This window comes from Thermobia domestica, chromosome 7 (genome assembly GCF_964235325.1).
Source record: "Thermobia domestica chromosome 7, izTheDome1.hap1.1, whole genome shotgun sequence".
Classification (NCBI taxonomy): Eukaryota; Metazoa; Arthropoda; class Insecta; order Zygentoma; family Lepismatidae; genus Thermobia; species Thermobia domestica.
Genome location: NC_137460.1, coordinates 295,811,060 through 295,838,052, shown reverse-complemented (window position 1 = coordinate 295,838,052; position 26,993 = coordinate 295,811,060). Strand labels below are relative to the sequence as shown.

General features: G+C 35.8%; 1 protein-coding gene across 2 annotated transcripts in view; it reads left to right on the top strand.

Moving 5' to 3' along the window:
* Positions 1–26,484, top strand: part of LOC145691075 (uncharacterized) — a 45,332-nt gene extending 18,848 nt beyond the window's left edge. Inside the window, exons 2-6 of one of the 2 annotated variants that reach the window (XM_081766739.1) lie at positions 4,294–4,394; positions 16,747–17,067; positions 18,516–18,793; positions 20,344–20,506; positions 24,599–26,484. In XM_081766739.1, coding sequence (XP_081622865.1) covers positions 16,911–17,067; positions 18,516–18,793; positions 20,344–20,490 — 582 coding nt within the window. In that variant the 5' untranslated portion in view covers positions 4,294–4,394; positions 16,747–16,910 and the 3' untranslated portion in view covers positions 20,491–20,506; positions 24,599–26,484. Of the gene's footprint in view, positions 1–4,293; positions 4,395–11,453; positions 17,068–18,515; positions 18,794–20,343; positions 20,507–24,598 lie in introns of those variants that run through there. The other variant, XM_081766740.1, reaches the window with a different exon arrangement.
* Positions 26,485–26,993: the final 509 nt, after the last annotated feature.

The following is a 26,993-nucleotide window of genomic DNA, read 5'->3' as shown; positions in this document are numbered from 1 at the left end:
CTAGTTCTTCAAAGATGATTAGAAATGTCATTTTATAAATCTGAGAAGCCAGGCTCATCTCTTGATAGAAGTGTTCTCACCATTAATCCATGTGTGAATCATTTAGTAGCTTTGTTAAGTAATATATGTTCAGTGTTAATAAAACATCGAAATTGCTATTTGCAAGCTCTCACATGAGAACGTCGGTACCGTGTCGTGTTATCCTATGAAATAACCATCGTTCAAATGTCGGTTGCTACAAGATACTTTTTACCCTCAAAACAAATTCTTTTGTTATTTTTCATTTATTTATTTATTTATTTACCCCTTTTTTTGCTTTTCTTGTAGATTATCTTAAATTTTGTTGATCAGTGGTTAGTGGAAGCTAAGTTTGTTCAAATATCTTCACACTTCTGTTTCCTTTGACTGCGTGCATTATTCCTGTGGCAGTAATGTGATCTTTAATGGGCTATACCGTGTATAGTACGGAGATTTTTACGTAATAATTTACATCTTGATTTAGTTTCGCCTTTTGCACAGTAAATACAATGGACAAACCAATACTTGCATGGTTGACTCGGTGGTCAGAGGGTTAACTCTGGAATGAATGGTTGCGGGTTCAAGTCGCCAGGTGAAATATTTTTATTTCTAAATATGTTTCGGTATCTTTACATATATTATTAATATTTGTTTTCTTGCGTTTCTTGTATGTTATCTTTAGTAATTTGTTCATCGATAAGGGTAGATTAAATTAGGTTTCGTTATACATGTTTACACTCATATCTTTTGATCAAAATGAATTTCTATATGCTCGCATTTATTAATAATTAATTATTTATTTATTTCAATGTTGGTGGTCATGGGTTAGCAGTGATTAGGTAAGGCTATATTCGCAGAAAATATCGATCGATGCCATAACACTTTTTGCTTACACAACAATGCATTATTTTTCCTTTATTCAGAAAATTTCTTCGCGTGTGTGTTATGCAGCAAAACATTTTACTCACTGTTGGTGCCGGTGGTATCAGTTTTCTGGACGTACAAACTCTGTTCAATCACGTATTTGGCCACTTATTATGTATTAGCACCTGTTTCAAAAATGACCTATGGATTATTATCCTGATAAAAAAATAGAAAGCCTGATAATAAAATTGTAGTTGCTTTATTTGAACACGCGCAAATTTTTACATTACATTTTAGAACAGGCATACCAGAACTCGTTTCATATCTGGCTCAATATCACGACTAATTTCTTTAAACCATATACATAGTTGTCAATTGTATGGTCTTTTTCATAACGTACATGAATAGAAACGCAGGATTTTGGACTAAAACTATGCCGTGTGTAAGTGACGACAGTCTTCTAGAACGGGATTCCCTCGTGCGTCCGTCTCTGAACAGGTGTCAGGGCAAAATGGTTTTAAAAAATATTGAGAAACGTTTTCTTGCAATTGGTTCAACCTTCAAAGAATAGGTTCCATCATTTTATTTAATTCTTTTCAAACATTAATTGGTTCAAATTAACTATTTCCAATTTCAGCGTTTATCGGTATAGACCGAATATTGTAATATAACGAGAAATATTTGTTTCCAAACGATTCAGCCTCTTAACACAACTTTCACGACTATCCAATGTACTTTACCGAAAACGAAGATAGTTCAAATTTGCTATTCCGTCCAGTTTCGAAAGTGGTTTCCATATAGAATAAACGGTAAATGCTGCCATGATGCTGTTTCTGATACATATTTCAACCTTCCTCGAATAGATTCAATTTCGCCCGTTAACCCTCTACTCAAAGAGAAATATCTTCAGACTAGCCATTAGTTTCAGACTTAACGAACGAAACCATAAAACGAAACGGTATCCGAAAACGAGAAGTGATTGTTTGCAAATGATCCTGTGTCTATACACAACACTAACCCTGAGCCTGTGAAGAATATAAAATACATATCTCCTCTGCTGCTATTTGATGGATCAAGACGAAATTTTCAGTTTAAGTTGAACATAAAACAGAATACCTAAATACATTTTTTATTCCCCAATTTGCAATGTTGTCACGTAATAACTAAATGAATCGCGAGAAGGGACTTTTTAAGGGAAATTTGCTTAAATATCCCTCCATTATTTTATCTTTGTAAGCAGAAATTCTCGTTGGTTGCGTACACTGAGAGCCTACACTCTTCCAAATCGATCGAGGTATAACTTGTTCCAGTGTTGCACCGACGGTCAAAATATTGACACAAAGTAATACTCGTACTTCCATGAATATTTATTATTATGAACTTTGTGAAAACTATAAAAAGAACAAACTTTCCTCTGCTGCTATTTGTTCAATCAAGATGAAATTTTCAGTGTAAGTTAAGCATGAAATGGAATCCATAAATGCATTTTATTGTTCACGTAGTTTGCAGTGTTGCCACGTAGTAACTAAAAGAATGGCAAGAAGGGACCTTTTTAGGGGAAATTTTGTTAAATATCCCTCCATTAGTTTTCCTTTGTACACAGAAATGTCAATTTTATTACGTAAACTGAAAACCTACAGCCGTATAAATCGATTGAGATATAACGTGTTCCAGTGTTGCCCTAACGGTCTGACCTACGGTTATTTAGAGAGATCCCATCGATGTATGTATACATACACGGGTGCTAAAGGGTTAAGGACCTCAGGACCCAGGTGTTACAATTATATGTTGACTAACAACTATTTTTTGATTCTAGGGACACTAAGGAACATTTCTAATATAGTAGCAAAAGTTCCCTAGGGGGGAGAGTTATCACCCCCTTGACCGTTGGTCTATATGTTTTGAACGCTGAATCAATCCTTGAAAACGGCTTGTCGACAGCTTTTGCCGTTTTGCTGTTGACAGACAGACGGACGTACTCCCATGCGAAATAAAAAATTGCGCGTATACTGCAACTCACGTTTTTTCCCATATATTCCTTTTCCTCACGTTTATGGGTAAAATTCACTAATTAGTATGTGGATATAATAGAAAGCAATCCATCTAAGGAGATATTTTCAAAAAGTATAATAAAATAATAAAAATATAAGCAAAAACAAAATTATGCTTGGTTTTGTATATACTGGCAGCGATGCTTTCTAGGGATTTTTTCAGTAGCAGAGCACATTTGCGGAAAGAATTCAGTAGGGGAGTCAAGGAGTTCGATCAAGGAACTGGATAGTGGAGTAAAATGTTGCATTTATTGGTTAAAACCTAGTGTGTAGATTGCCTGCCAAATATAAATTAGATTCTGTAACTAAGATGTCGTTCGAAAATATAGAATTAAACAGAAAAACTCTTATCTTAAGGTTCGAAGCGATACGCACCATGTTTACGAAGATTATTTCTTAAGAAAAAAGAGCAAACACAACGTTGCCTCCGTGGTTAGGTGGCGGACTCGTAGTTATTTTACCAACGAATCCCATCCTATCTCATTCTTTCTTTTTTTTTTTACAAAACATTATAATTTTCATGTTAATAAGAACCGAAGCAATATAATAAGGTCAGCTTATTGATATTTTGATGTAATGACGTATTTATCCAGGATTAGAGTACTATTGGTAATAGCTATTGTTTTCAGTTCATGGTGTTCTATTGCTTCTCTCATCCTGTTTTCTTGGGAGGAGAACAATTTTGTCTCCAACAATGTTTGAAGGATATATACGGACAGAAGAAGACATGTTAGTACCAAACCTGATTTATCGTGATGAAATGGACTAGTTTGCCATTATTAAAAAAGGATAAAACTAAATTATTGAAGTTGGCTTCTCTTTAGCTTTTAGGTTAAAAAAAAGTTTTTTTTTCTTTATAAGACTATACTTTATGAGGCAAGGTGTGCGATCGTACCCACAAATTTAGCTAAAGAGTGAAAGATAATTGTTTATACAAACATTTTACAAGTTTAGGTGCGTGAAACACCAATACAGCATGGTCTTGCTTATCCGACCATCCTTTGTTCCACATACTGTATGATCCGATATATCATTGCAGATAGCACCAATCGGCAAGAAGAACTGCTAGTTGTGGTCTTAATGTAGTACGTATGGCCCTATGTTCGAAATTGTCGGGAAAAACATCCTTTTTGGTACGATTAACCGATATCGGCCCGATAATCAAAGTCGTCCAGAAAAGGACTGCCAATATTTGTCGGCATTTTTTCCTCCCCTACATCGGGAGTTTGTCGCCAATTCTGAAATTAAGAAATTGAACGGAGAGATCTAAAGTTATATATTTCGTTTAAATATTGTCAATTCCATTTGTTGTGCATCCAGATAATGGACTTGTGTGATAATGAATTTGTCTCACTAACAGATGTGTCACGCGATTCGTTGCGTCGTTGTTAGCTGAAGTTTAGGAATGAGAATTCTGGGACTAAGGCAAAGAAGTTGAATGTTGCAGTAGAGCGCGGAAAGGTGAGTTCTGTTTCTTTATTACTTATAAATTAAATCTATGTATTTTCAGTAAATAATTATTATGTAGAAGTGCATATATGTGTTCCCTAAAGTTGGTGAAGAAATATCAGCTTTCATCCTTAAGGTAATTTATAGGTATCAAGCTGATTGTTTTGCTTACAGAACGAGGCCAACATCTTATACTATGCATACTCAAAGAAAGTACATGAGATCATGCCCCTGTCTTGTCCAAAATTAAAGCCGTGGTATTTGTTCATTATATGTAGAGTGCATGGTCTGAGCCATAGATACTAAAGGGCTTTAAAATAACACTCAAATGTACAATTCGCTTGAGAAGTGGTAGACAGAGAGCAGACTCAACAGCAGGCCTGCATATATGTATAAATTAACATTTTCAGGCGTAATCCTTTTTCATAATTGTAAAAACCGAGGGTCACATAAAAGAATGCCCCTATCAACACTAGTGATAAGATTTTTACCGGTAAATATTTTTTGGGTATTTACCTTGGGTAAATACCCAGGTATTTACCCAAATTGGGTAAATATAAGGGTTTTTTTCCTTTTCAATCATATATGTGATACAGACGTTCTTGAGCAGTATATAAAAATAATGAAAAAGTAACAGTAGATCCAGTAGAAGCTACACCAAATGTCAGAAGGCATTAAATTTATTATTTTCACTAATAGATATGAGTTATGTGGTCGTTCCTGTTTTGATATTTGTCCAGAAAACATATTTTTAAGAACTGATGACTCTGAAAAAGACTACATTTATTTTCTCTACAAGTAAGTACAACTAAACAAGTACACGGAACGCAGATAAGGGCTTTTCTTTTAATTTACATTCTATAAGTGACTATTGGCGACAAGTCATTACAACAGACATGATTTGAAATATATTTTCTTTTACATCATACATGCTTTAATAACTACAAATGGAACACAGTAGGAGTGGGAGTATATGCGAGGACTTTCACACTTCACTACACTTGCTAGCTGGACATCAAAATATAATAAAATGTGAGTTGTCTGAAGCAAGAATGAAGTAACTGCATTTTCATATTTTGCGAGAAATTATCATTCTTGGAAACAAAATAGATAAAATACCATTGGATAATGGACTTCACATGACGGTTACGTCAGTTTCTTTAATTAGTTTCTGATTGGGTGGTATCAAAGTCATACGCCTAATTCAATGATTTCATTCTTTAATTTAGAATTGGTCAAAATTCAGTTAGTTTTCTCTGGTTTCAAAGACCTCAATTGGCAGCATCAAGCTAATAAAATACAAAAGAATTACAGAACATTCAGGACTTAGTAACGTTCTCGAAATATTCTATACACATAAGGGCAAAACGTTATCTCGTTATGAGATGGCATTTCTACCAAGATTACTCATTAGATTCATCGGATACACGAAATGAATATATGGAATCATCGCTGGTAATGTCTCCATCATCTCTCACACCGAAGAATTGTCACTGTCATTGTTTTCTTCAAGGGTTCTCCGTTTTCTTACTACCATGGTGCATTACAAGTGTGTTGAACTTGTATCTCCCGATAACTTATTTTCTGCTGCTCTGACTCTAGAGTCTTCTCAGTCTCTTTACGCTGTGTCGATACCTTTGGCTTCTTTTCCCGGTGATGCAACTTCCAGTTATAAGCTCTATATAGGCAATTTTTCCGGCTCTGGAAGCAGTCAGTCTATTTCTTGACTTTGTATGAATTTTTGAGAAGGTACTAAAGGTGGCGCCGACCTTCTGTGGCGGCTGATGATACCGATGCTGTTAATATCCGCTGTGCGACTTCAGATAATGAGTACTTCCACACAAAACTTGCCACCAAATTACTGGGTACATTTCAGCAGAACTTATCCAAATGAACTTCTCGCCTCACAAACTTTTCTTTATCTTGTAATGTGCGAAATCCTTTATAACATTTACATATATTCTGCATATTTTCTGCAACCTTGTGTTATGAACTACAATCCATCGACATATTGTTCTGGAGTCGTCAAACCCTTGTGATTATGGATCTAGCACTGCTGCGACATAGTGGATCGGTTGCAGTGCTTGAGCTTTTCTGCTTTCGAAATTATTAAGAATATTTTCTTCTTCTGCTTTGGACAACGGGCATTCCGGAAGAGCCTTTCTTAGTTGCTTTTCGATTTTTTTGACAGCAGGAAAAACTCGATGCATATTACATTCATCAGACTAATATATTTATCCAGGACACTATTGGCTTAAGAACATATATTAGCTTTTCGATTGTCACCCAGAAAACCACATCATCAAGCAACGTTGCTTTGTGGTCTTTGATAATTGCTGTATATCGTGCAGTAGTTTCATGAACAGCTAAGTTCTGTAGGATGACTTTTAAAGCTTTCAAACTTTCAAGAGATTTTAAGTAGCTTCCCCAACGGGTTTTACATGGAAGAGTAAGAGAAGTATGTATGTTTTTCTCATTGTTAATTGAATGAAAAAGTACATTCAAGACCTGAGTATTTCCAACCGTTTTAATGATGTCTACAACATTTGCCATAAATGAAATTGAAGAACACTTCAAAATATCACTGCAGACAAGGTTCAACGTGTGTGCTACACATGACAATGGTTGCAAATGGAGATACATTCTTTTGGATAAGAGAAAAGCCTTCTGCACATTTGTTGCATTATCACCAGAACAAACAATTCGCTGGAACCGTATTTTTAATTATCTCAAATTGCTGATCTCTAATGCACTCAGCAGTATGACGGTTAACTTTTGTGTTGAAAAAATGAACAAATATTGGATGGACGTTTGTAATATTGAAATTGATTATTCTCTCATATGAACATTACTCCAACCTCCCTCATTACGTCGGATTGAAGATTTAGATACTTCGAATCTTGTAGCTCTACACACAACTGTGTTTGCATTTCACTACACTGTGCATCAAGTTGTCCCTAAAGTTTTTAACTGATTTGACCATGTGGCTATTATTTTGCAAAATATAAGCTATTTGAAAATACTTTGAAATTGTTTTACCAACCCATTTTCAGCCATCGCTCTTTGACTCGTTTTACAAGGTCATATGTTAAGCCCTTCAATTATATGAAATAAAATTACTTATGCATTAATAGGAAACACTTGCACTGGGCTAGGGTAAATGCAATGTCATATATAAAGAATTAATTGTTGAATTTATTACATAAGTAGTTAACTGTCCTTTCCCATTTGCAATTTTTATCTGAACTTTTAGACAACTTATAGACATTGCAAGCCAGCAAACTACTCCTTTATCGCTCGACCCTAAAGTTAACTTGATATGTGATGTGCGTGTGAGCTAATTAACTCAATAATTTACATGTGTTACGGTATCCATATATAGGCTACTTACGTTTTCATCAGCTGTCATTTTATCCATAAAAGTGGTAATGCTAATAGATGAACTTTGTACATTGATGGAGGAAGTCTTCATACATGAAACTGCATCAAAGTTTTATCAGCCAGCCTCGTCACTAAAGAGTCATAAATGCTTTTATTGTTACTACAACTTGACGTAGGTTATACACTTTCATTCACTTGTTTTGTCCCAGTATTTTGCCAACAATCAGACAAACTTCTCCCTTGTAAATATTTTTAAATTGTTTTCTTTAGACTTTCAGGACTCCTAAAACATTTATTCACATGGTCTGACATTTCATTTACATTTGCGTGTTTATAGTTTTTACCACAGTACTTGCAGTTTACTGATTCATCACTTCGTATGTCATATACGCTCCAAATATTGCTTTTCTTTCTATCCATTTTCAGTTTTTTTGGATGAAGTTTTTTCAGTCAATGGACAGTCTTTGAAATGAATTTTGGGCATTACTCGAGCAGACGGTTAGTGTATTTTAAGGTTTCTTTTAAATGAGGAGCTAAGGCATGAATCAACTTGTGCTAGGTGGCCACTAAAAAGCACGAATGCGATTTGCTAGATTTGCTAGATATTTTCAATCTGTGTACACAGATAGCTCTGTACAAGATACACATCACGAAAATATTCTACCTTTGTCACCGAACTCGTTATCATTAGGCTTAATTACTGATGTTGAGTATAAAAGTGCTATAAGAAAACTGAAACCAAAACGCTCATGTGGTCCAGATGGAATACCTCCATATTTGCTAAAAGCATGTTCAAATATCTTAATGCGACCGCTATGTGCAATCTTTAATCTTATAATAAAGACTCAAGTATTTCCTGAAGACTGGAAAATAACACGAATTTGTCCTATATGTAAGTCGGGTGATACGTCCAATATTGAAAATTACAGGCCAGTTGCTGTAATTTGCGCTCCGGCGAAGGTTTTGGAACATATCCTATATAGCAGAATTTTTAATCATGTAAAATGCTTTATAGATGTAAATCAACATGGATTTTACCCTGGTCGATCAACAACTACAAATTTAATTAATTTCGTTCAAGATATACACAGTTCATTCTCAAATAAAACTAGTACACACACGATTTACTTGGATTTTAGTAAAGCCTTTGACAAAATAAATCATAGCATACTTTTAAATAAATTATCATCATATGGATTAACTCAACCTTTTTTAAATTTAATTAAATCATACTTATCTAGAAGGAAATATTTTGTTCAATACAAACAATCGAAATCATTAGAATACGTAGCTACCTCGGGAGTACCTCAAGGATCAAATCTGGGTCCATTATTTTTTCTATTGTATATTAATGACTTACAGTTCTCAATAAAACATTCCAAATACCTTATGTATGCAGACGATGTAAAATTATATAAAGAAGTAAGGTGTATTACAGATACAATAGAACTGCAAGAAGATCTTGATTTAATATATAAATGGAGTGTAGAAAATAAGCTTAACCTTAATATTTCAAAATGTGCATTTATGATAATGTCAAGAGCGAAAGACCGTATTAATTGTTATTCATATACTCTTAATGGTGAAAACATGGAAGAAATTACCACATGTAAAGATTTAGGGGTAAAAATTACACGCAATTTATCATTTGATAACCATATCACTGAAGTGGTTCTTTATGCCTATAGACAGCTTGGTTTCATTATACGGAACACCAGAAATTTAAATGATGTTGTAGCTATATCTATGGTGTATAATAGCTTGGTTCGGACCAAACTAGAATATACATGCGTTGTTTGGGCTCCATATTATAAATCTCTTCAGGATAAAATAGAAAGTATTCAAAAGAAATTCCTAAGGTACCTTTATTTTAAGACAATGGGAGCTTCCGCTATAAGAAACAAAATATCGTATAAAACCCTTCTAGATAAATTTAACTATATCAGTTTGAGTAACAGACGTGAGTTTTTCCAACAATTATTTCTCTATAAAATTATGAATTCTTATGTTGACAATAGTAATTTCTTACAAAAAATTGGACTCAATGCTAGACCAGGCTATCTACGTAAGCGACATCTGTTGACTGTAGATGTTCCAAGAACTGAAATGTATAAAGGCTCACCATTATATAGAATGTGCAGTAGGTTTAATAGCATATCAGTATTAAACAAAGATCTAGATATAGCATTACCTCTGTCTCTGTATACAAAGAAGTTGAAAAATATATTGTATTAGAATGTGAATACATGTATTTGCATATACATGTGTAAACCAATTATTTGACTGTTAATGGTTTCTTGTAATACTCTTCACGTTTAACGGTTTATACTCTTACGATAGTTATTATTGTCTTTGTCAGATATCTACAGGAATTTGTCAGTATCATTATATTCACTATTATGTATAATATTATAGGCCTATTATATGCAGGGCCGGCGCGAGGGGGGGTCGAGCCGTGCCACCGCCCAGGGCGGCAAAATTTAAAAAAGAAAATACAGGGGCGGCAAAATTTAAAAAAGAAAATACAGGGGCGGCAAAATTTGAGAAAGAAAATAATAAAAGGGCGGCATGTAAAAGCACCGCCCAGGGCGGTAAAACTTCTGGCGCCGGCCCTGATTATATGAACTATCTATATTATGTACCTTCTGTAATTGGAGATTCTATTCTCTGTTGAAGGACAATAAATAAATAAATAAATAACCGAGTCAGAAAGGAGTGCAGCAGGGGGACCCGAGCGGAGAGAGAGGGTGCGTCAAGGAGCAGTCGCGTCAGCGATATAGGGCATACGCACTAGCGAGAAGAGTGGAAAAGTACATAAAATATCCGCAATAAGGATATAGTATACATGAAGCTGCATCAGTTTCAGAAGGAGCAGGACGCTCATACTTTTAGGGATTATTCATTGAGTATGTACGAACTTACAAAGGGGGTAACAAAGCGACTTTTATTTACTTATCGACTGATACGACAATAAAAAAGAATGTACCTGTACTTTATATCTGCATGTGTAGTGCCCTTGTACTTTATCTATGACTGAGGTATGAGGGGGGGGGAATTTAACGCATATCGCATGTCTTGTGCACATGGATACTTCTTACTATTGCACTACGTAGAAAATTTATGGTATTTCATGTAGAAGTGGTAATAGAACAGAAGAAACGCAGATCAGGGGGTTCTCATGTAGACTGTTACCCCGAGTTCAAAGGGGAGAAATGGAACGCTTTCCCGCTGCGAGGAGATATTCGTCTGTTTTTACTTCTTTGCCACACTTCGCACAGTAGATTTTACGTTTCAACATATCATGACGCTGCAAAAACTTTCTGACATATCGCGCTTATCACACAATTCTTTGTAATAAAATCGTATGTTTGCATTACTTCCATCGCAAACGTCCAATGCTAACACGAACAAAGCATTCCTGCCGGTTATTTCCACCTTCGCATTTTTGTATTCTTCCGCTCCAGTAAATAGTTACACTTAGAATACGTTCACTGCCATTCAAAATATATTTCAATATGATATACAAGAACAGAAATTACTCATATTCACAATCTTCTATTTTTATGAAAAGTGTTTTACATCGTATTTTACCTATAAAGTTTGTTTTCAGTACAACCGTTTGCTCGAGTGAACCCGAATTTTGAGTAATAGTGAAAGTATTGTATGTGTCTTCTTCCATTATCCTCGTTTATGCGTATACTTCCCATCGCTGACGCGCCTGCTCTCTACGGACGTATTTCCTCGTTACCGCTAGTTCCCACTGCTGCACTCCTGCCCTAATTCTGTTGGATAGCATTCGTGCTTTCTAATGCACACATAGTGCAAGTGGGTTCATATTTTATGCACTGTAGTTTTTATGCCATATGTCACACTATATTTACTGAGCCCTCCTGAATTCAATCTGCAAGTAGTAATGGAGCTTCTTATTTAGTGCATGTTCTGTTAAAAGAAATATAAAGCTCTAATCTAACCCGAAAATGTAAGAGATGAGTCAAAATTTGATAGAACCTTCTGCTCGAGTAATTCCAAGCTAATTTTCGTCATTCTTTATAACAATTTTAAATAATAATAATGACTTGGTGTGACTCCAGTTGCGTAATCCTTTACAGGAGTGACTTCGTGGATTCAATAGCGAAACCAACAAAATTGTAAATTGTGATCACTATAAAATCTTCATTTATGGTCTTTGCATCTCGAACGAGAAAGGAAGGAGGTAGGCCTATGGTTGAATATGTACAAGGCTATTTTTATATCGGCATAGTATCCTTACTGCGTCCAACAGAATCAATACGATTTTGGGTTCGGATCAGTTTATCTACACCAAGTAAAGTCAAATTTATATGAGAAACGTGATATTAAGAATAGTGTGTTGGAGTGGGGAAACGCAAGGAGGATAACTTTCGGAGTCACGAGCCATTGTATTTAGGATGAAATACGTAGATATACGTGGGACTATATGTTCTTCCACCATAGTGGTGGTGAGAAACCATGGAGGATAGGAAGTGAAGTTAGGCCTAATTGCTATCTTTCTGTAACGAGTCTGAAGTTGACCGTCCACCTGATTTGCCTGATTTTCGACCGAAAGTAAAATAAAAGCTCCTAGTAATAGTAGTAATAGGAAGTAGTAGTGGTAGTGATAGCTATATGTCGAATATTGCATATTTAAGTATGATTTTTTTTATTTATTTATTAAGGAGGATTGGTGTATAGCGTATAATATTGGTGAGTAGGGTAATATCTATTTCTGTGCATCTGCCGCCTACTCACGGGTTCAAGTCTCAACGGTGTCCATCGAACGCAATGGTTTATTTCCAGTGCCCGTTAACAAATACTGTAGACTCCGTCCGCCCTTAGCAGTTCATCTGCTTGTTTAGGATGCTAATATCAATTCAAAGAAACAGACATGTTGTCTAAAGAGGCGCAGGGAAGCCGTAAGATGAAGGATAAAGAAAATGAACACTATACTTTAGTAATCTGTTGTGCTCTGGCGAACAACGAAGTGCAGAGGAAATGTTGTACTGTAATTATGCAGCTATCACATGTTTGTGCACCCAGGATGGACTATAGTTTTTGTCTTATTTTGGTGTCAGGATTCACCTCCCAAACGTTGTTGGTGTTGTTTTGAAACACCATGTATATATATATATAAAGTACTTTTTGATGCCACAGCCCTTTGAAGGGTAGGAATTTTCCAGTTAGTCCTTGTAGGTAGGACCTAGAGATGAATGAACTCGAAAAGAAGTTGTTTCTTTTTGCTGGGATATTTTGGTCATTTTTCACACTTTATCACGTTTGTGTGATAATGTATTGTCAAGCAGTAACGTAGCGTGAAGTTTTGACATGGGTATGCTGAAACTAGATTCGTAGCTAGATGGTGCCTAGGAGGGGTCCAGTTCCCTGAAACTTGCAATTGTTTGTTGTATGTATATATGAATGTAAAGTGAATTCAAGTTGCCCCCCCCCCCCCCAAAGAAACTATCCCGCTCTTATCTAAACGATCACGTCTTAGTGTTCTGACTACGGACTTGGCTGTAATGCTTGACAGAAAAATGCTAATTCATGCAATCTGTTTTTCATACAACGCAGGAAAAAGTATAAGAGTTGTTCTGCTTCATATTACCCTTACATATACGGTTTCCTTACATATGCGATACTCGCATATCACACATACACTGTATTACTATTTCAAAGAAACAAATGAAAACGGATATAGAGCTATGTTAATTTTAAATTCCCCAAATCATAGACACAAACTTAACCACTTCATCCACAACATCATATATCAGCATACTAATGTGCTGCAGCTCACAGTCAATTGATGATTTTTACAGAAAAAGCTATTTTTAGATTGAAAGTTAAAAAAAAATTAAAAAATAAAAAAAATCCTCATCAGAGGCCTCATTCAGTATCAATCTTCGCAAAACTTGCGGGTCGCAACATAGAGCAAAAATACAACAAGCAATTATAACTGCTGGATCAATTATTGCCAACTAAAATGCAAATTTTATGCTGCGATAATGCAAACCGGTACGCAATAAGGTCCCTGATGTATTAGTACTATCCAAAGATTTATTATCTTTTTCTTTCTTTATCAGAACTTGTGACTGAATGCGAGCTCCTAAATTTTTCATAGTCTCTCTGTTTTATACTTTCTTACAAGACCGCGTCCTGTCGCTTTTGTTTCCCCAAACACCCGGAAGGCTAGCCTTTCGTCAGCATTCGTCCACTTTCGTTGCATCGTGTTGAATTTATGTATTCCTCATGGTTTTCGTCTGCTGAAGGTGACGGGAGAGCGGTTAGCACCGCCAGGGCCGGCGCTAGCAATTTTGCCGCCTTGGGCGTTGCTTTCACATGCCGCCCCTTTAATCCGCAAACCTTATTTTGACAGATGACGTTCAAGTGTCATTTAAAAACATGTATAAAATGGAAAAGTAAACAAAAAAAAATGAACTACCTTTCTGGAATGCTCACGTAATATTTAAACGACTCTATACTGACACAATATTCAGTATCCTCGATTTTGCTGTATATCTGTAATATAGAGCAGCGCATACAGAAAATAAAATTTTAAAAATATACTTTAGTCATGACTAAGAATTTTAAGTTTTAGGCTTATTTTATATCAAAAGGCGTTTTCAATAGAGTATGGAGCAATAAGATAATACAGTAAATCAGATATTATGGTAAATTTAAGTGATTAGCCTAAGCTTTATAATGTATTAAAACACAATAGACATACATAAATTTAACATACCTTAATTGAAAGAAACTTTTCTTGCTTTGATATGAGCAAATTCCTTTAGCACATTGCGTAGTCCAATGTTTTAGCCAATTTGTGTTCTATTAATATCGTCGCTAGACCACTCAAGCGTGTTTCAGACATAGAAGAGTGTAGATAGTTTCTAATAAACTTAAGTTTCCAAAAACTTCTTTCTCCACTTGCCACTGTTACAGGCAAGATTAACAAAATTCTACGTGCAATACTAACATTGGGAGCAAAGTAATGTTCCTTAATTATTATTATTATTATTATTATTATTATTATTATTATTATTATTATTATTATTATTTGTGAACTTTCACAGGCTTAATTATAGTGGATAACACTTTCAGTTTGTCTTTCAAATCACTGGGGTTAATATCTTTCAATTCTTCGTGTGTTAAAATGGTGGTAAGTTTAGTACACTTTTCAGACAAAAAGTTCAGGTTGTAGGCTGTATCTTTACGATTACTTATATCACAAAGAAAATTGAAATACTCGCTGCGATGTTTAAGTTGCTCAAATCTTTCTCTTAAAAGCTAACACAATCACTTCTAGAACTTTGTAATAAAAATCTATCTTGTTTGTGGATGTTTTCAGTAGCTTCATCCTCTGCCTCGTACTGAAACTGTCTCTTCTTTCGACTTCGAGCTTGCACTGTATCACGTATCAGTGGATCACCCGTATCTAATACTGATGCCAAGTCCATCGCATCAACTAAGTAAGATTTAAACTTTGCATAATTTCTGCTCCTCTCAAAGTACCCAGACATATTTTCAAGAAATCCTGCTGCATCCAACACATGAGAATCAATGCTTTAAAGTCATATCAGACAACGAGTGAGTAAAGGAAAGAAAAGTAACTCAGCTGGTTTGCTATACACAGAGCGTCGTGGGCGACCATTCTATCGGTTCTATTGTCATTACTTATTTGAAGTAAGGCATCATAAACTTCCTATATTTGATAACTGAGTCAGAACATCAATTCGGCTCTCCCACCTTGTGGTGGATAATGATTTTAAAGTGAGACTACTAATATGTTCCTTTAGTATGGCCTAACGTTGAACTGACGCAGAAAAAAAAGTCATAAACTTTTTTTAGCTATACAAAAAATGAAACATTTCTCAAGAAATAATACGCTGTACGATTTACTATATTCGGAATGAACAATTTGTAAATTGGTCAAAAACGCTGTTAGAACCTAAATGTCTCCAGACGTTACAGGCTAGAACGGCCTGTCTCAAGTGGGAGTGTACATTTTGCATACTTGGAGCGAAGCGTTAGAACATTATTGAATAGAAAAAAATATAAAAAGACACCGTGATAATCTTATGCACTCTAGCTCAAAATCCTATCTACACCGCTGCAAGGGAAATATTGAACGAGATACCTGTGGCTAGTAGTTTGATAATTGAAAACGAGGAGGAATGCTCTGAATTTCCTGAGTGAGTATTTTCTTGAATGTGAGTGAAGTAAGTTCAATTACATTCTCAGGTGAACACAATTTTATTTTTCCATGTGAGCCTATTACGAAGCATTATATTTTGATAGTATTCTCTTCTTATTCAAATTTTGCCGCTCTGGGCGGTGGCACGGCTCGACCCCCCTCGCGCCGGCCCTGGCACCGCCCCATTTTCAGGATTACATAAGAAAAGCGGAAGGCTAGCGACCCATAGCATACAATGCGTTCTTGCAGAAGCTTCCAACTATTCTCGCATGATGTTTAAACAGCGCATCATAAAATAAATCCATTTTAATAAAATTAATTGTATCAATGTCCAAAAGCAACATTTCAGGCTGATGTATAAATAAATGGATAGGCTAAGCCTTATAGCCTTAATGGACACTACGTCCCTGTTGTCAAGGTGCCATTGTCACTTTCGAAAAATGTTCTGCAGCTCTAAATTCCTGCGTAATACTATTTTAGCTTATATGAAAAAGATAGTATCGATGATAAGGTATGCTGTGATATGAAGATCTCTTACGGTAATTGTCAGTCACGGCTGTGTAGTTCAGATGTATAGTAGATTCATCCCTTTGCCAAACTCCGATATATCACAGCAGACTGTCTCCTAATACGCACGGCGAGTAACCGATCCTTGTCCATTTTCCTGACGTCAACCAAATATGGTTCATTTTGAAAGCGGCGGTTATAATTTTTTGGCTCTTTAATGTACTTTTCGTCTGAAATTACAATAGTTGTTCATAACAATTTTCTTTTCAGATGACATTCTTAAAGCCAGACAGAAATTGAAGCAAGCAGAAAGCGATTCAGAATTACAATCCGCAATAGAAGAAGGGGAGAAGAAAAAACGAAGAATAAGGAAGAGAATATTGTCATGTTCGGAAAGTGATTCAGATAGATCTGATGATGAACGTGAGAAAAGAATGCGCATTATAGATAAAAATCAACTGAAATTCCCAACACCACCAAGTGCGTCATTAGATTGCACCAGGTCGTCATCTGAATTGGATATTCGCGTAAGGACTGACCAACTTGTTAATCGGAACGAGGCTACTGAACACCTGATTTTATCATCTGCCAGTAAGTTTGTTTAAATCATTGCAAGCTACCACTAGAATAACACATCAATGTTCACAAAAATGGATAAATTACGGTACCACATGATTTCATTTTAGTAAAACATCTAGTTAAGGCAAGACTTTTCGCTTTAGGGAACCACACTCGAAGGTGTATCCAATCCATCTATTCCAGCAAACTTTTTGATTAAGGGAGTGGTGCATAGAGAATTTTCCCTACGTACAAATTCATTTGTCACAACATTGGTATGGCTTAATAAGGCATGTGAACAAATCCAAGCAGCATTATCCAATCATAAAGTTTGCTAAAAATAGAGCCATTGGTTACAACTTCCGCTGTGATTTGCTAAATTGGTACGGCTTGCGTCATTATTAGAGATATTACGACATTTATAACGACGCCACTATAGTTTGCACAGGTCTAGCTGCGAAACTTTGAATTTTTTCGAGAAGAACATTATTCTTGTTTTAGTCCGTGGAATTCGCCCTTAAAATTTCTATCCATCCTATATATATATATGTGTGTGTTCTTATGATAAACCTAGCTCTTCCTTCACATTTTTATTCGTACCTTCAATAGTTCCTAATATGCAAATAACATATTAGGTTTTCATTACATCTTAGCGATGTATATGTGGAAACAGTAAAGTTTTAAACAATAATTTAATGCAGATTATAGAAATATGTGATAAGCCATGAGTTGTATAGGATAAGTTCTATTTGTTTAATCATCCATTACTGTTTTGTGTAAACTGTGTTTGTGTATCTTTTAATAAAGTCAGAAGGATAGATGGCTATTAGAGTGGGGTGATTAGAAGGCTGTTAAAAATTAAATGCCATTCTCATTGAAACACAGAAACTCTTGAAACTTTAGCATGTGCTTGTAATAGGTACAATATAGAACAAAGTAAATAAGAGGACGGAGAATTGTTTGTGAACACTCGGGAAAAATCTAAAAGAGTCAGGAAATTCATTCTTCAAAAAAGTATGTGAAACATGTTATTCTCTGTAATGCAACATAATCGAATATTTTTATTTTTTTCAGAAAGTTGTTGGTAGGGGATCAAAGTCTTCCCATGGTCCTCCCTCCCGTAACTACAAAGAAATTCTTGACTGGTTTTTAGTCATTCAATCTTTTAGGCAACGTACCATCATTGTATTTCAATATTTAGATAGCCGGTATGTCGTCAAAATCGAAATAGAACATACCGCCTCTGCTTTTTCCACTTCGAACAGTGGTCGAGAGAATATCTCGTGTAAAAAGTGGTAATATGTGGGGCTAAGTTTAGGAAGAGTTTCGCTATTTTGTATTGGCAGTGCGACTTAATAAATTTTAAGTACCACTACTGGAAGACTGATTCGACAATTTCCCAACTGTGCTCTCATCTTGTAAGTTAGTCTGTATTTTCCAATTGCATTCCGACCATTATTTTTATCCCATTTTAATTTTAGGTGAAGGAAGTTCATTAGCTGTAAATCATAGCTCAAATGAAAGGCATTTCGAATTGGACGAAAACTATTTGGCAGTGATTTCCCGCCACCTTGCAAAAATTGAAAGAAAGCTGGAAGAAGGGAGCGAGCAGCAGAAAACTATTATAGAAAATTTTGCTCCCAAACCAGAGGCTACCAGATCTTTCTTTGAATACATAAAACTACCTTGTAAAACTGTGGAGGACATTAATAGAGTGGAAGGGTGGTTACTATGTTCATCGGACAATGAGGAGATTCTTGTAAGTTTACATTTTTTTTCCATACAGAAAACATCACATAATTGTAAATACAATTAGTTTTACGTAATCCTTATTCTTTCTTTGTAAACTTCTCAGGTGAGCTATTATTGTAGTACTAGTAACAACATTACATAACGACCGCAGGAAGCACAGTCGTAAACTTTACTCCACTCTACTATTATAACAACTACTAATACTACCATCATTATTATTAGTAGTAATAGCAGCAGCAGTAGTTGTAGTAGTAGTATAGCAAGAAGAAGAAGAACGATACATCTCAGGATAAACACCAGAGCCATTTCTTTGTGAACTAAGCGACTGCAAAACACTACGCAGTGTGGAAGCGACTTCCACAAGAAAACTACACAGTGTAAAGTAGCTTCCGTTATGGAGTATATATACGCCATAAACAGTTAACACGTTCGCTGCTGAGAACGCCAATCGGCGTCCAGTACTGAATTTGGCATATGCGCCGGACGCCTCTCGGCGCTTGTCTCTGCAGCTGATTCACTTGCACCTGCACCTTGCACCAATACCTGCACTAGCGCTGGCGGGAAAGTGAATCAGCTGCAGGGACAAGCGCCGAGAGGCGTCCGGCGCATATGCCAAATTCAGTACTGGACGCCGATAGGCGTCCTCAGCAGCGAACGTGTTAAGGGGTTAACAGTGCTCTTTGTTGGTCAATATTAAGCTGAAATTGAGTTTATTGTACATGAAATCTTGCGAGCTTTCGAAGATATGGAACACGCTCATGTTGGAGGAAAAGTTGTTATTTACACCTTGAATACCTCAAAACATGTCTCTAATAATTGGGAAGAAAATACCTGTGCTACTAATTAATGTATGGCCACTGACTTCTGCGCGTCAAGCCCCGGCTCAATTCTAGCTCGTGTCAAGAAAAGGTCTGGAATTTTAGTGGACACCCTGCATGAGCTCAAGTAGTACATCTGTAAAGCATATTAGACATAACGTCTCTCATATTGGATTCCACTTTATTTCTCCAAAGTGCAATATGTCCTGGAGACATACCAATTTCATGTAAAGTTTTCTCAGAAATTCACTGTGATGTTTTACCGTTGAGAAGTTTTTGTATGTGACATGTAAGTGGTAGTTAGTTCTTCGGAAAAGTAGGTATGTCCTTGAGGAAACTTTCGAGCAGCGCATTGGAACAAACATTAAGTGCATGCATTAAATGCGTAAGTAGGTTATGCAGTCAGTTAAGTGTGTGAAAGTAGGTTATAAAGTTGCATTTTGCAAAGCATTAAACAGAATTTAAGCATCTTGTACCTGCATTACCTGCTGAAGGTCAAGAGAACGAACATATTTATCTTCATGTCATCCGAGGGCATCTTTGTTCGAAATTGGGTGTGCCTTCATCTCTTGATTGTGTCCTTGTACATAGACAATTAATATGTACGATTTGAATTGTTCCTGGCAGCGAATATTACGCAATTTTACTTGGGTTTTTCATATATATATTTCAAATGATATGCTTCTGCATGTGATCTACGTCAAATTTCGCTCTAAATGTCTACGTGTTTTTATTGCAGGAGCTACAACTGAGCCTTGTAGGAGGAAGAAAGGTACAACACATCGTACGAAGAATATTGGAAAAACTATTCTGCAATAATTTGGCACTTCAATTTAACTGGACAGGCAATCACAACCAGAAGAAACCTCTCAGGTACCTGAAATGAATGGATATTCTACTAGGTGAGTATTCAGGTTGCTTTCAGTTGTAGGCTTCTAATACTCTGTAAGGAAGGCCTCACCGGTGGCTTGTCTGTGTGTAGCGAGTTTCAAATGAGAGCTCCACTATAAGGATCATGAAATTTTAACATTTTTAAAGCTGTAGGATACATACTTCAAATGGCTCACCTCTGGTGCGTGGAGACCCGGATTGGTCCCAGCTCATGCCATGTGGGTTTGTGGACAACACTATGTGCGTGGGGTTTCTAGTAGTTCTTCCGTTTCCTTCCCTTCATCTTCCATTCCATCAATCACCATCCATCCATCCGGTGTGAACCAAAGTTGCAGAAGGACCTTAAAATTTATTCAAACTCTCGACTGTTAAATCTTGCTGTTGTTTCAGATTCTTTGGACAGTTCCTGTTCCATTCCTGTCAAGGTGCATTTTTCTCGTGCGATTTAAATGCATTTTTGGTTCCGTATATCTCCCATGGCTAGGTAGAAGGAAATCCGTTCAGTTTTAATGTTTGGACTGTAATTTAATAGGTAACATTAATAATACCAATAATGTGTTTTCTGTATACTGTAACGAAAGAAAAGAAAAGAATATTTTGACTGTCAGGTCCAGAGATAGTCCCGCCTTCCAACCGTTGAGGAGCGACCGCTCTCCAACTTCTACTAGTGAACTCCGCATGCATGCATGCAACAAAAGCATCTGTCGCGAGTGTGGATGCTAAGATTTCTGTCAGTAAACTATGCATGCAAGTAGTTAGTTATGATTGGATCCAGTTGATTGTATTTTATGACTGGATCCAATTGAATTAGTTTGCATAATTTAGGTGATTTGATTGACTGGTTGCGTTTAATTAGCGTCATCAGATTTTTGATTTTACTGGAACTGTAAATTGCTGAACATACATTTTTTCGTTTTACTGTTGTTTAGGTGGAATAGGATAATAAAATAATTTTCTTACAACATTAACGACTATTTTAGGGTAAGTTAATGTCATGTACTGCATTTTAGAAGTTTTTTTCTCTATACGTTTTACTTCATGTTGGAATGTTACTTGTCAGGATGAATATCATGTATTCATCTTTTATTCCTTGTGCTTGTTCCTAAATATGTTTATGACAAATATGTTACCTTTACCGTCTGTACTTTAGAGGCTGTAGTTGTTTTTATGGTAGCATTCTTACAAGTAAATTTACTGGAGCCGCGTTGGCTCATTGGTAGAGCGCTCGCCTCTGGTGCATAGAGTCCTTGGTTTGATCCCGGCCCGTGCCATGTAGGTTTTGTGTTGAAGAACCACTATGTGCGTGGGTTTCATCGGTGTGAGTCAAAGCTACTTAAAGCCTTTTAAAAATTAAAAATTCAATATACCTATTACTGGTATTAATGCAACTGACGTCTTTCGGAACATCATTTTACATAAATTCGACATACCTGCAAGACAGAAATAAGCATCAAGAGGATAAGGTTATCTTTGCAGAGATTTTCCAGGATTTTCCTCAGCAGCACCAAGCATATGTCCCAATCTTACCGTATTAATAGGGCGTTCTTGTCACCTTCTTACTATCCCGGCCAATCCAAATCTCGGTAATTAAAAATTAATTGAATCCTGTGAAATTAATCTTGAGTCAAAACAAAAATAACTACCGGTGATTGATAACATCACGTAAGAACACGTTGCTTTATATTAGTCAACAATTTCCTATAATAAGGTAGTGTTATTTATAGGAGCAGTTCGAGTTAAAAACAAGTTTGGTACAATAGAAGGAGTAACAAAAAATAAGAGACCAGTATTTTTTATATCTTGATAGGCCGTCTCGTTCAGCTTCTACAACCATTTGTTTTTGATGAATCGTAAACGCTGACGTCACGGGTGGGATACGCGAGAAACTCAATGTGAGTCAGCAACCATTGCTTTGTACGCAGCTGATAAACCTTTAATAGTGCATTGGATTTAATAGATTGTGTTTTGGATTTGTTAGCAGCCTTGCTCTGTGTTGAATTCTTAAGGGACGTTTTAGTTAGTTGTTTTTCCTACAGCATTAGTATATAAGAGAGTAGAGAGAGAGCAGTAATTACGTTTGTTGTGCGAAACAGTGTTTCTGCAAGACATGTTTTTAGGGTGGCACTGTCTCCCGGAGCTCTGAGAGATTCCCCCGGAGCAGACCAAAATAATACGTCTATAATATAATAAATATAATAGTACTGTGTAAAAATAATGTGCCTCTCCGAATACTAAGTGTCCCCTCCCCCGGATTTTTTTTTTTTTTTTGAAAGAAACACTAGTGTAAAGTAGAAAACATGTGTTAGTACAGCGCGTGCTATGTCTGTGAAGTGAAGTAGAAATGCCTAACACCTGCTGTATTTTCGGTGTAATTCTTGTGCAATTAAAGCTGAGGACATAAAGTGACTTTTTTACGTTTCCAAGTCGTGAGAAATCACCAGATCGATATAAATTATGGCTCAAGAAAATCAATGGGGAGAAAATGTACCAAATAAAATCACTCGTGTTCCAAACATCTTGAAGAGCCTGCCTTCGAGAAGTCAAGTTTACTGAAAGAAAAGTTAATGCCAGTGGCGGATCTAGGCTGGGGCCGGGGGCCTAGGCCCCCCAGTTTTTGAGTTACAAAATTGATTTAAGCTATTATTAAGATATTTTTGAAAGTTTTTAGTAAACATGATATACCTATCATAGTCTGGGTTCTGACTCCCCCCCCCTGAGTTTTTACCGTCTAGATCCACTTCTGGCTAATGCCAGGAGAATTATTTACACGCAAACTGAGAAAGAATGCTGTTCCAAGTGTATTATCGAAAGGTTTAAAATCCGAACCTTTGAACAAGCACGGATCTATGTCCAGTTACCAACGTACAATTGACGGTTGTAGTCAAGACGAGGCATTAGAGGGTAATAGAGACGATGTCACCCATGATTCTGAAGATACTGCTTTAGAAATAAGCTATACAATGTGAATTAGGGAGTGAAATATACCGGCTTGTAGAAGGAATCAGTGACGATGACTGTTCCTCAAGACGTTGATTCATCGTTTAATTTCTCTGTATCATGTGACAATGACGATGAAACGGATGATGAGAGTTGTTCCATGGACAGCTATGCGAATAAAAGAAATTTAACCGGTGAAGTGGTTTTCGTTTCATTTTTGCCTCATATGTTGCGCTCCTGTACATACCTTGAAGCACAAAATTATAGGGTCAGGTTTAAAAATTGCAATCAAATGTGAAAATGAACATACTTATATTTGGGAATCGGAAGAATGATTAAAGAAAAGGTACTTAGGTGTTGCAACAATCTCGTCCGCCATCTATTTACATGATATTGGTTTCGATTTATTTTTTTTTTATTTTTTATTTATTTATTTATTTATTTTTTTTTTTTTTGAAACGCTGAACTCATGCTTTATAGGATACGTTTTATATTATAAAAACGTTTGTACAGCCCACCATCAGATATAATTTTCTACATGCAGATGATATATGTAAGTCTTTGCAATCAGTTCTGGAAAAGGAAACCGCACTTAGAACATGCCACCGCACCTCTCACAAACGAAATGCTTGGCACTGTGTAATAAGTAAGCCTGATCTCGCTCCTTGACCACCTATGACGTCATCTCAAAATCTTTCTTCCTATGTTACTCGCTAACGACTGAACGTATCGCGATCAAACACCATTCCTTTTAGAATTTTCAACTCTACAAGTGGAAATAAATTGTAAAAAATGCATTTCTAAGTCGAACTGCTCCTTTAAGAATAACTAGACGAAAGCCCACCCGTGAATGGACAACTATAGTTACATAAATAACCCTCCCAGACTAGACGGTGTAAACGTTTCAACGAGGTTAGTCCAGTGAATCAGATGCATTTGTCCCAATCTCCCGAAAAGTATGTGAGGTAGTAGATAGGAGCTAGAAAAAAAAATCCATCAGCATAGAACTTAATTCCTGATTGTAGTATACCGATCAAATTTAAAAGTCAGTGCTCCACAGATTTCCTGAAGAGTGTATCAATTTCTTCACATTGTATTTTACATGTAATATATTTTAGGATATGTTAACAGAATCGCAACACTAATTTCTTTGTAATTGTTTTTAGGTGCAGTTCGGAGAAGCCCAAACGCATTGAATGCTTCCGAATGTGAAGTGCATTCCGTAATACAGAACGGGTTTCGCCACGTTAAAGACAGGGATAGTGGACGTGAAGCGCGTAGACAGAAAACTGGTCGTGGTCGAAAAGAGCCACAACACCCTGAAACGGAACGCGTTGTTATTGTGTAAGAAAAATAACATGGTGCCAAAAGTAACCAAATTTTTCAGTGTGTTAAGAACTCGTTTCAGTGTGTTGTTACAATTGTAAGTCAATGTACAAGTTATACATAAAAAGTATATACACAAGATGTACAAGTTATACACAAGATTGTTTACATAAAAAGTGCCCTCTTATTCCAGACTTTTCAGATGAATCGGCATATGTTTGCATTCCTTTCTGTAACATGGAACATTTTTACTAATGCGTATATGTCATGTATGAAGACTTCTCATCATAGATTCTTCCAGGACACACACGATTTTCCGGTATGTTACAAAAAATGAAAAATCAACGTTCCAAATGAAAAATTTGAAATTTACGAGTTACAGTACAGACGAAAATCTGTAAAATATGGTATTACGGGTGCTAGGAAAATTTGTTGACGCAATGGACATTTCGAGTATCCCTGATAACAAGGATATCCAAAATGTATCTGTTTTGTTACATATTTTTCCAGCATAGTTATAGAGGTTTTTGCCAGGACTAAGTCTTACTTTTCACATTTTTCATATTGAACGTTGATTTTGCATTATTCACAAGAAATGAAAAATCAAAGATTCCTTGGTAGACTCTGCACAACGAGAAGTTCGTTAAATTCTACTTGATTTCCGGGGATGATTTTAGTTTTTATGTAACAATAGTCTAGTAATGATTAAAATAGTATTCTTGTAACTTAATTACAAACTGGTTTACTTGAAGTTTCAGTTTTGTTAAGAGCTTTTATTAACTCTCACATTTAAATGCGGAAGGAGGACTTGAAAGCAAGTTGAGTTTTGTGCGATTTTTTTTTTCATAGAGGGCTAGGTAGTGAGATATTTTCGGTAAATGAGCATTCATTTTTTTTCTTTTATTTTTAAGAACATCTAATGTTTAGTTTTATGCGTTGTCAATTCTTCAGTTAATCTATGCTATGTAAACTTCTATAAATAGGTGTAACAGGTATGCTTCTGATTTTTACTTGTACACACATTATTGAACATGATCAGTCTGTTCAGTAGAATATCTTACACGTAGAACTCAAGCTTCAACTGAAACTGCGATTCTACTAATATGTTTAATAATTGTTTCGAAAAAGAGAATATGCATACTAAACAGACACATTACGTTCAGTTTTTATTTGCAATTTGTATTTTTGTATTTTTATATGACTTCTTGTACCGTTTTGTTTTTTCAAAACATCTGCTGAAATATATAGTATGTACATCACTATAAACAAATGCGGCTTCTGCACATAAATGTATGTTTCATTTCTTTTAACCAATTTTATTATTATTTCTTCTGTGAAACTAAAGAATAAAAGTTCATGTATATTTCTTTCCAAATGTATTTTTTCATTGCTTTGTAAGACCTTATAAAAATAATCTTATATCCTATAATTACGACATTAGAAAATTATAATTACTCCGTATCCGCACATGAACGCAGCCGAAACATAGGCGTCGAAATTTAGAGAAGGATTAATGTTAAATGTAATGTAAACGTACACTCATGTCCAAAATGATTATCGCGTATCTATAACTGTCTTCTTGTAAGAATATAACTTGATAGCAATCTTGCAGGGTACTTTTATTACTGGTAGTATGTGTATAATCGAGAAATGTATATTTGTGGTAAATGTCATAGGAAAATAATTATAAGTACCAAAATTAGAATGAGTAAAACAAAATGTTACTAAATGGACAAGAAAGTTTTTTTTTCGTTTTATTGTTTTTATTTACTGCTCGTTTGACATGAAATTTGCCACATACATGTCTTTGCCTAACACACACCTACTAGCATTATGAGAAATACCGGGCGAAGTCGTTATCAAATTATATTCTTATATTTACAGACAGGGACAATAATTTGGACATGAGTGTACATATTAATTCAAGTATATTGTTAGTTTTTTTGCCAAACTTTCTTTTGAATGGCGGTGTAGCTAAACTGCATGTAAGTATCAAATATGTATTGTGTGATAACATCTAGTCCTCTGTATATGTAATACAGCGTTTACTATTATCAGATGTAGATGTTTGGAACGCAACTCCCGCGGATATAGGGAATCTACATCCCTGGATATCTGCGGGAGGTACGTTTCGGCATCCACAGCTGATACTAGTAAGCACTCACGCTTACCGTCGTCAGGTTATTCCTATTTGGTCGGGATATGGTCCAAAAATAGTCGTCCATCGTCGGTGAA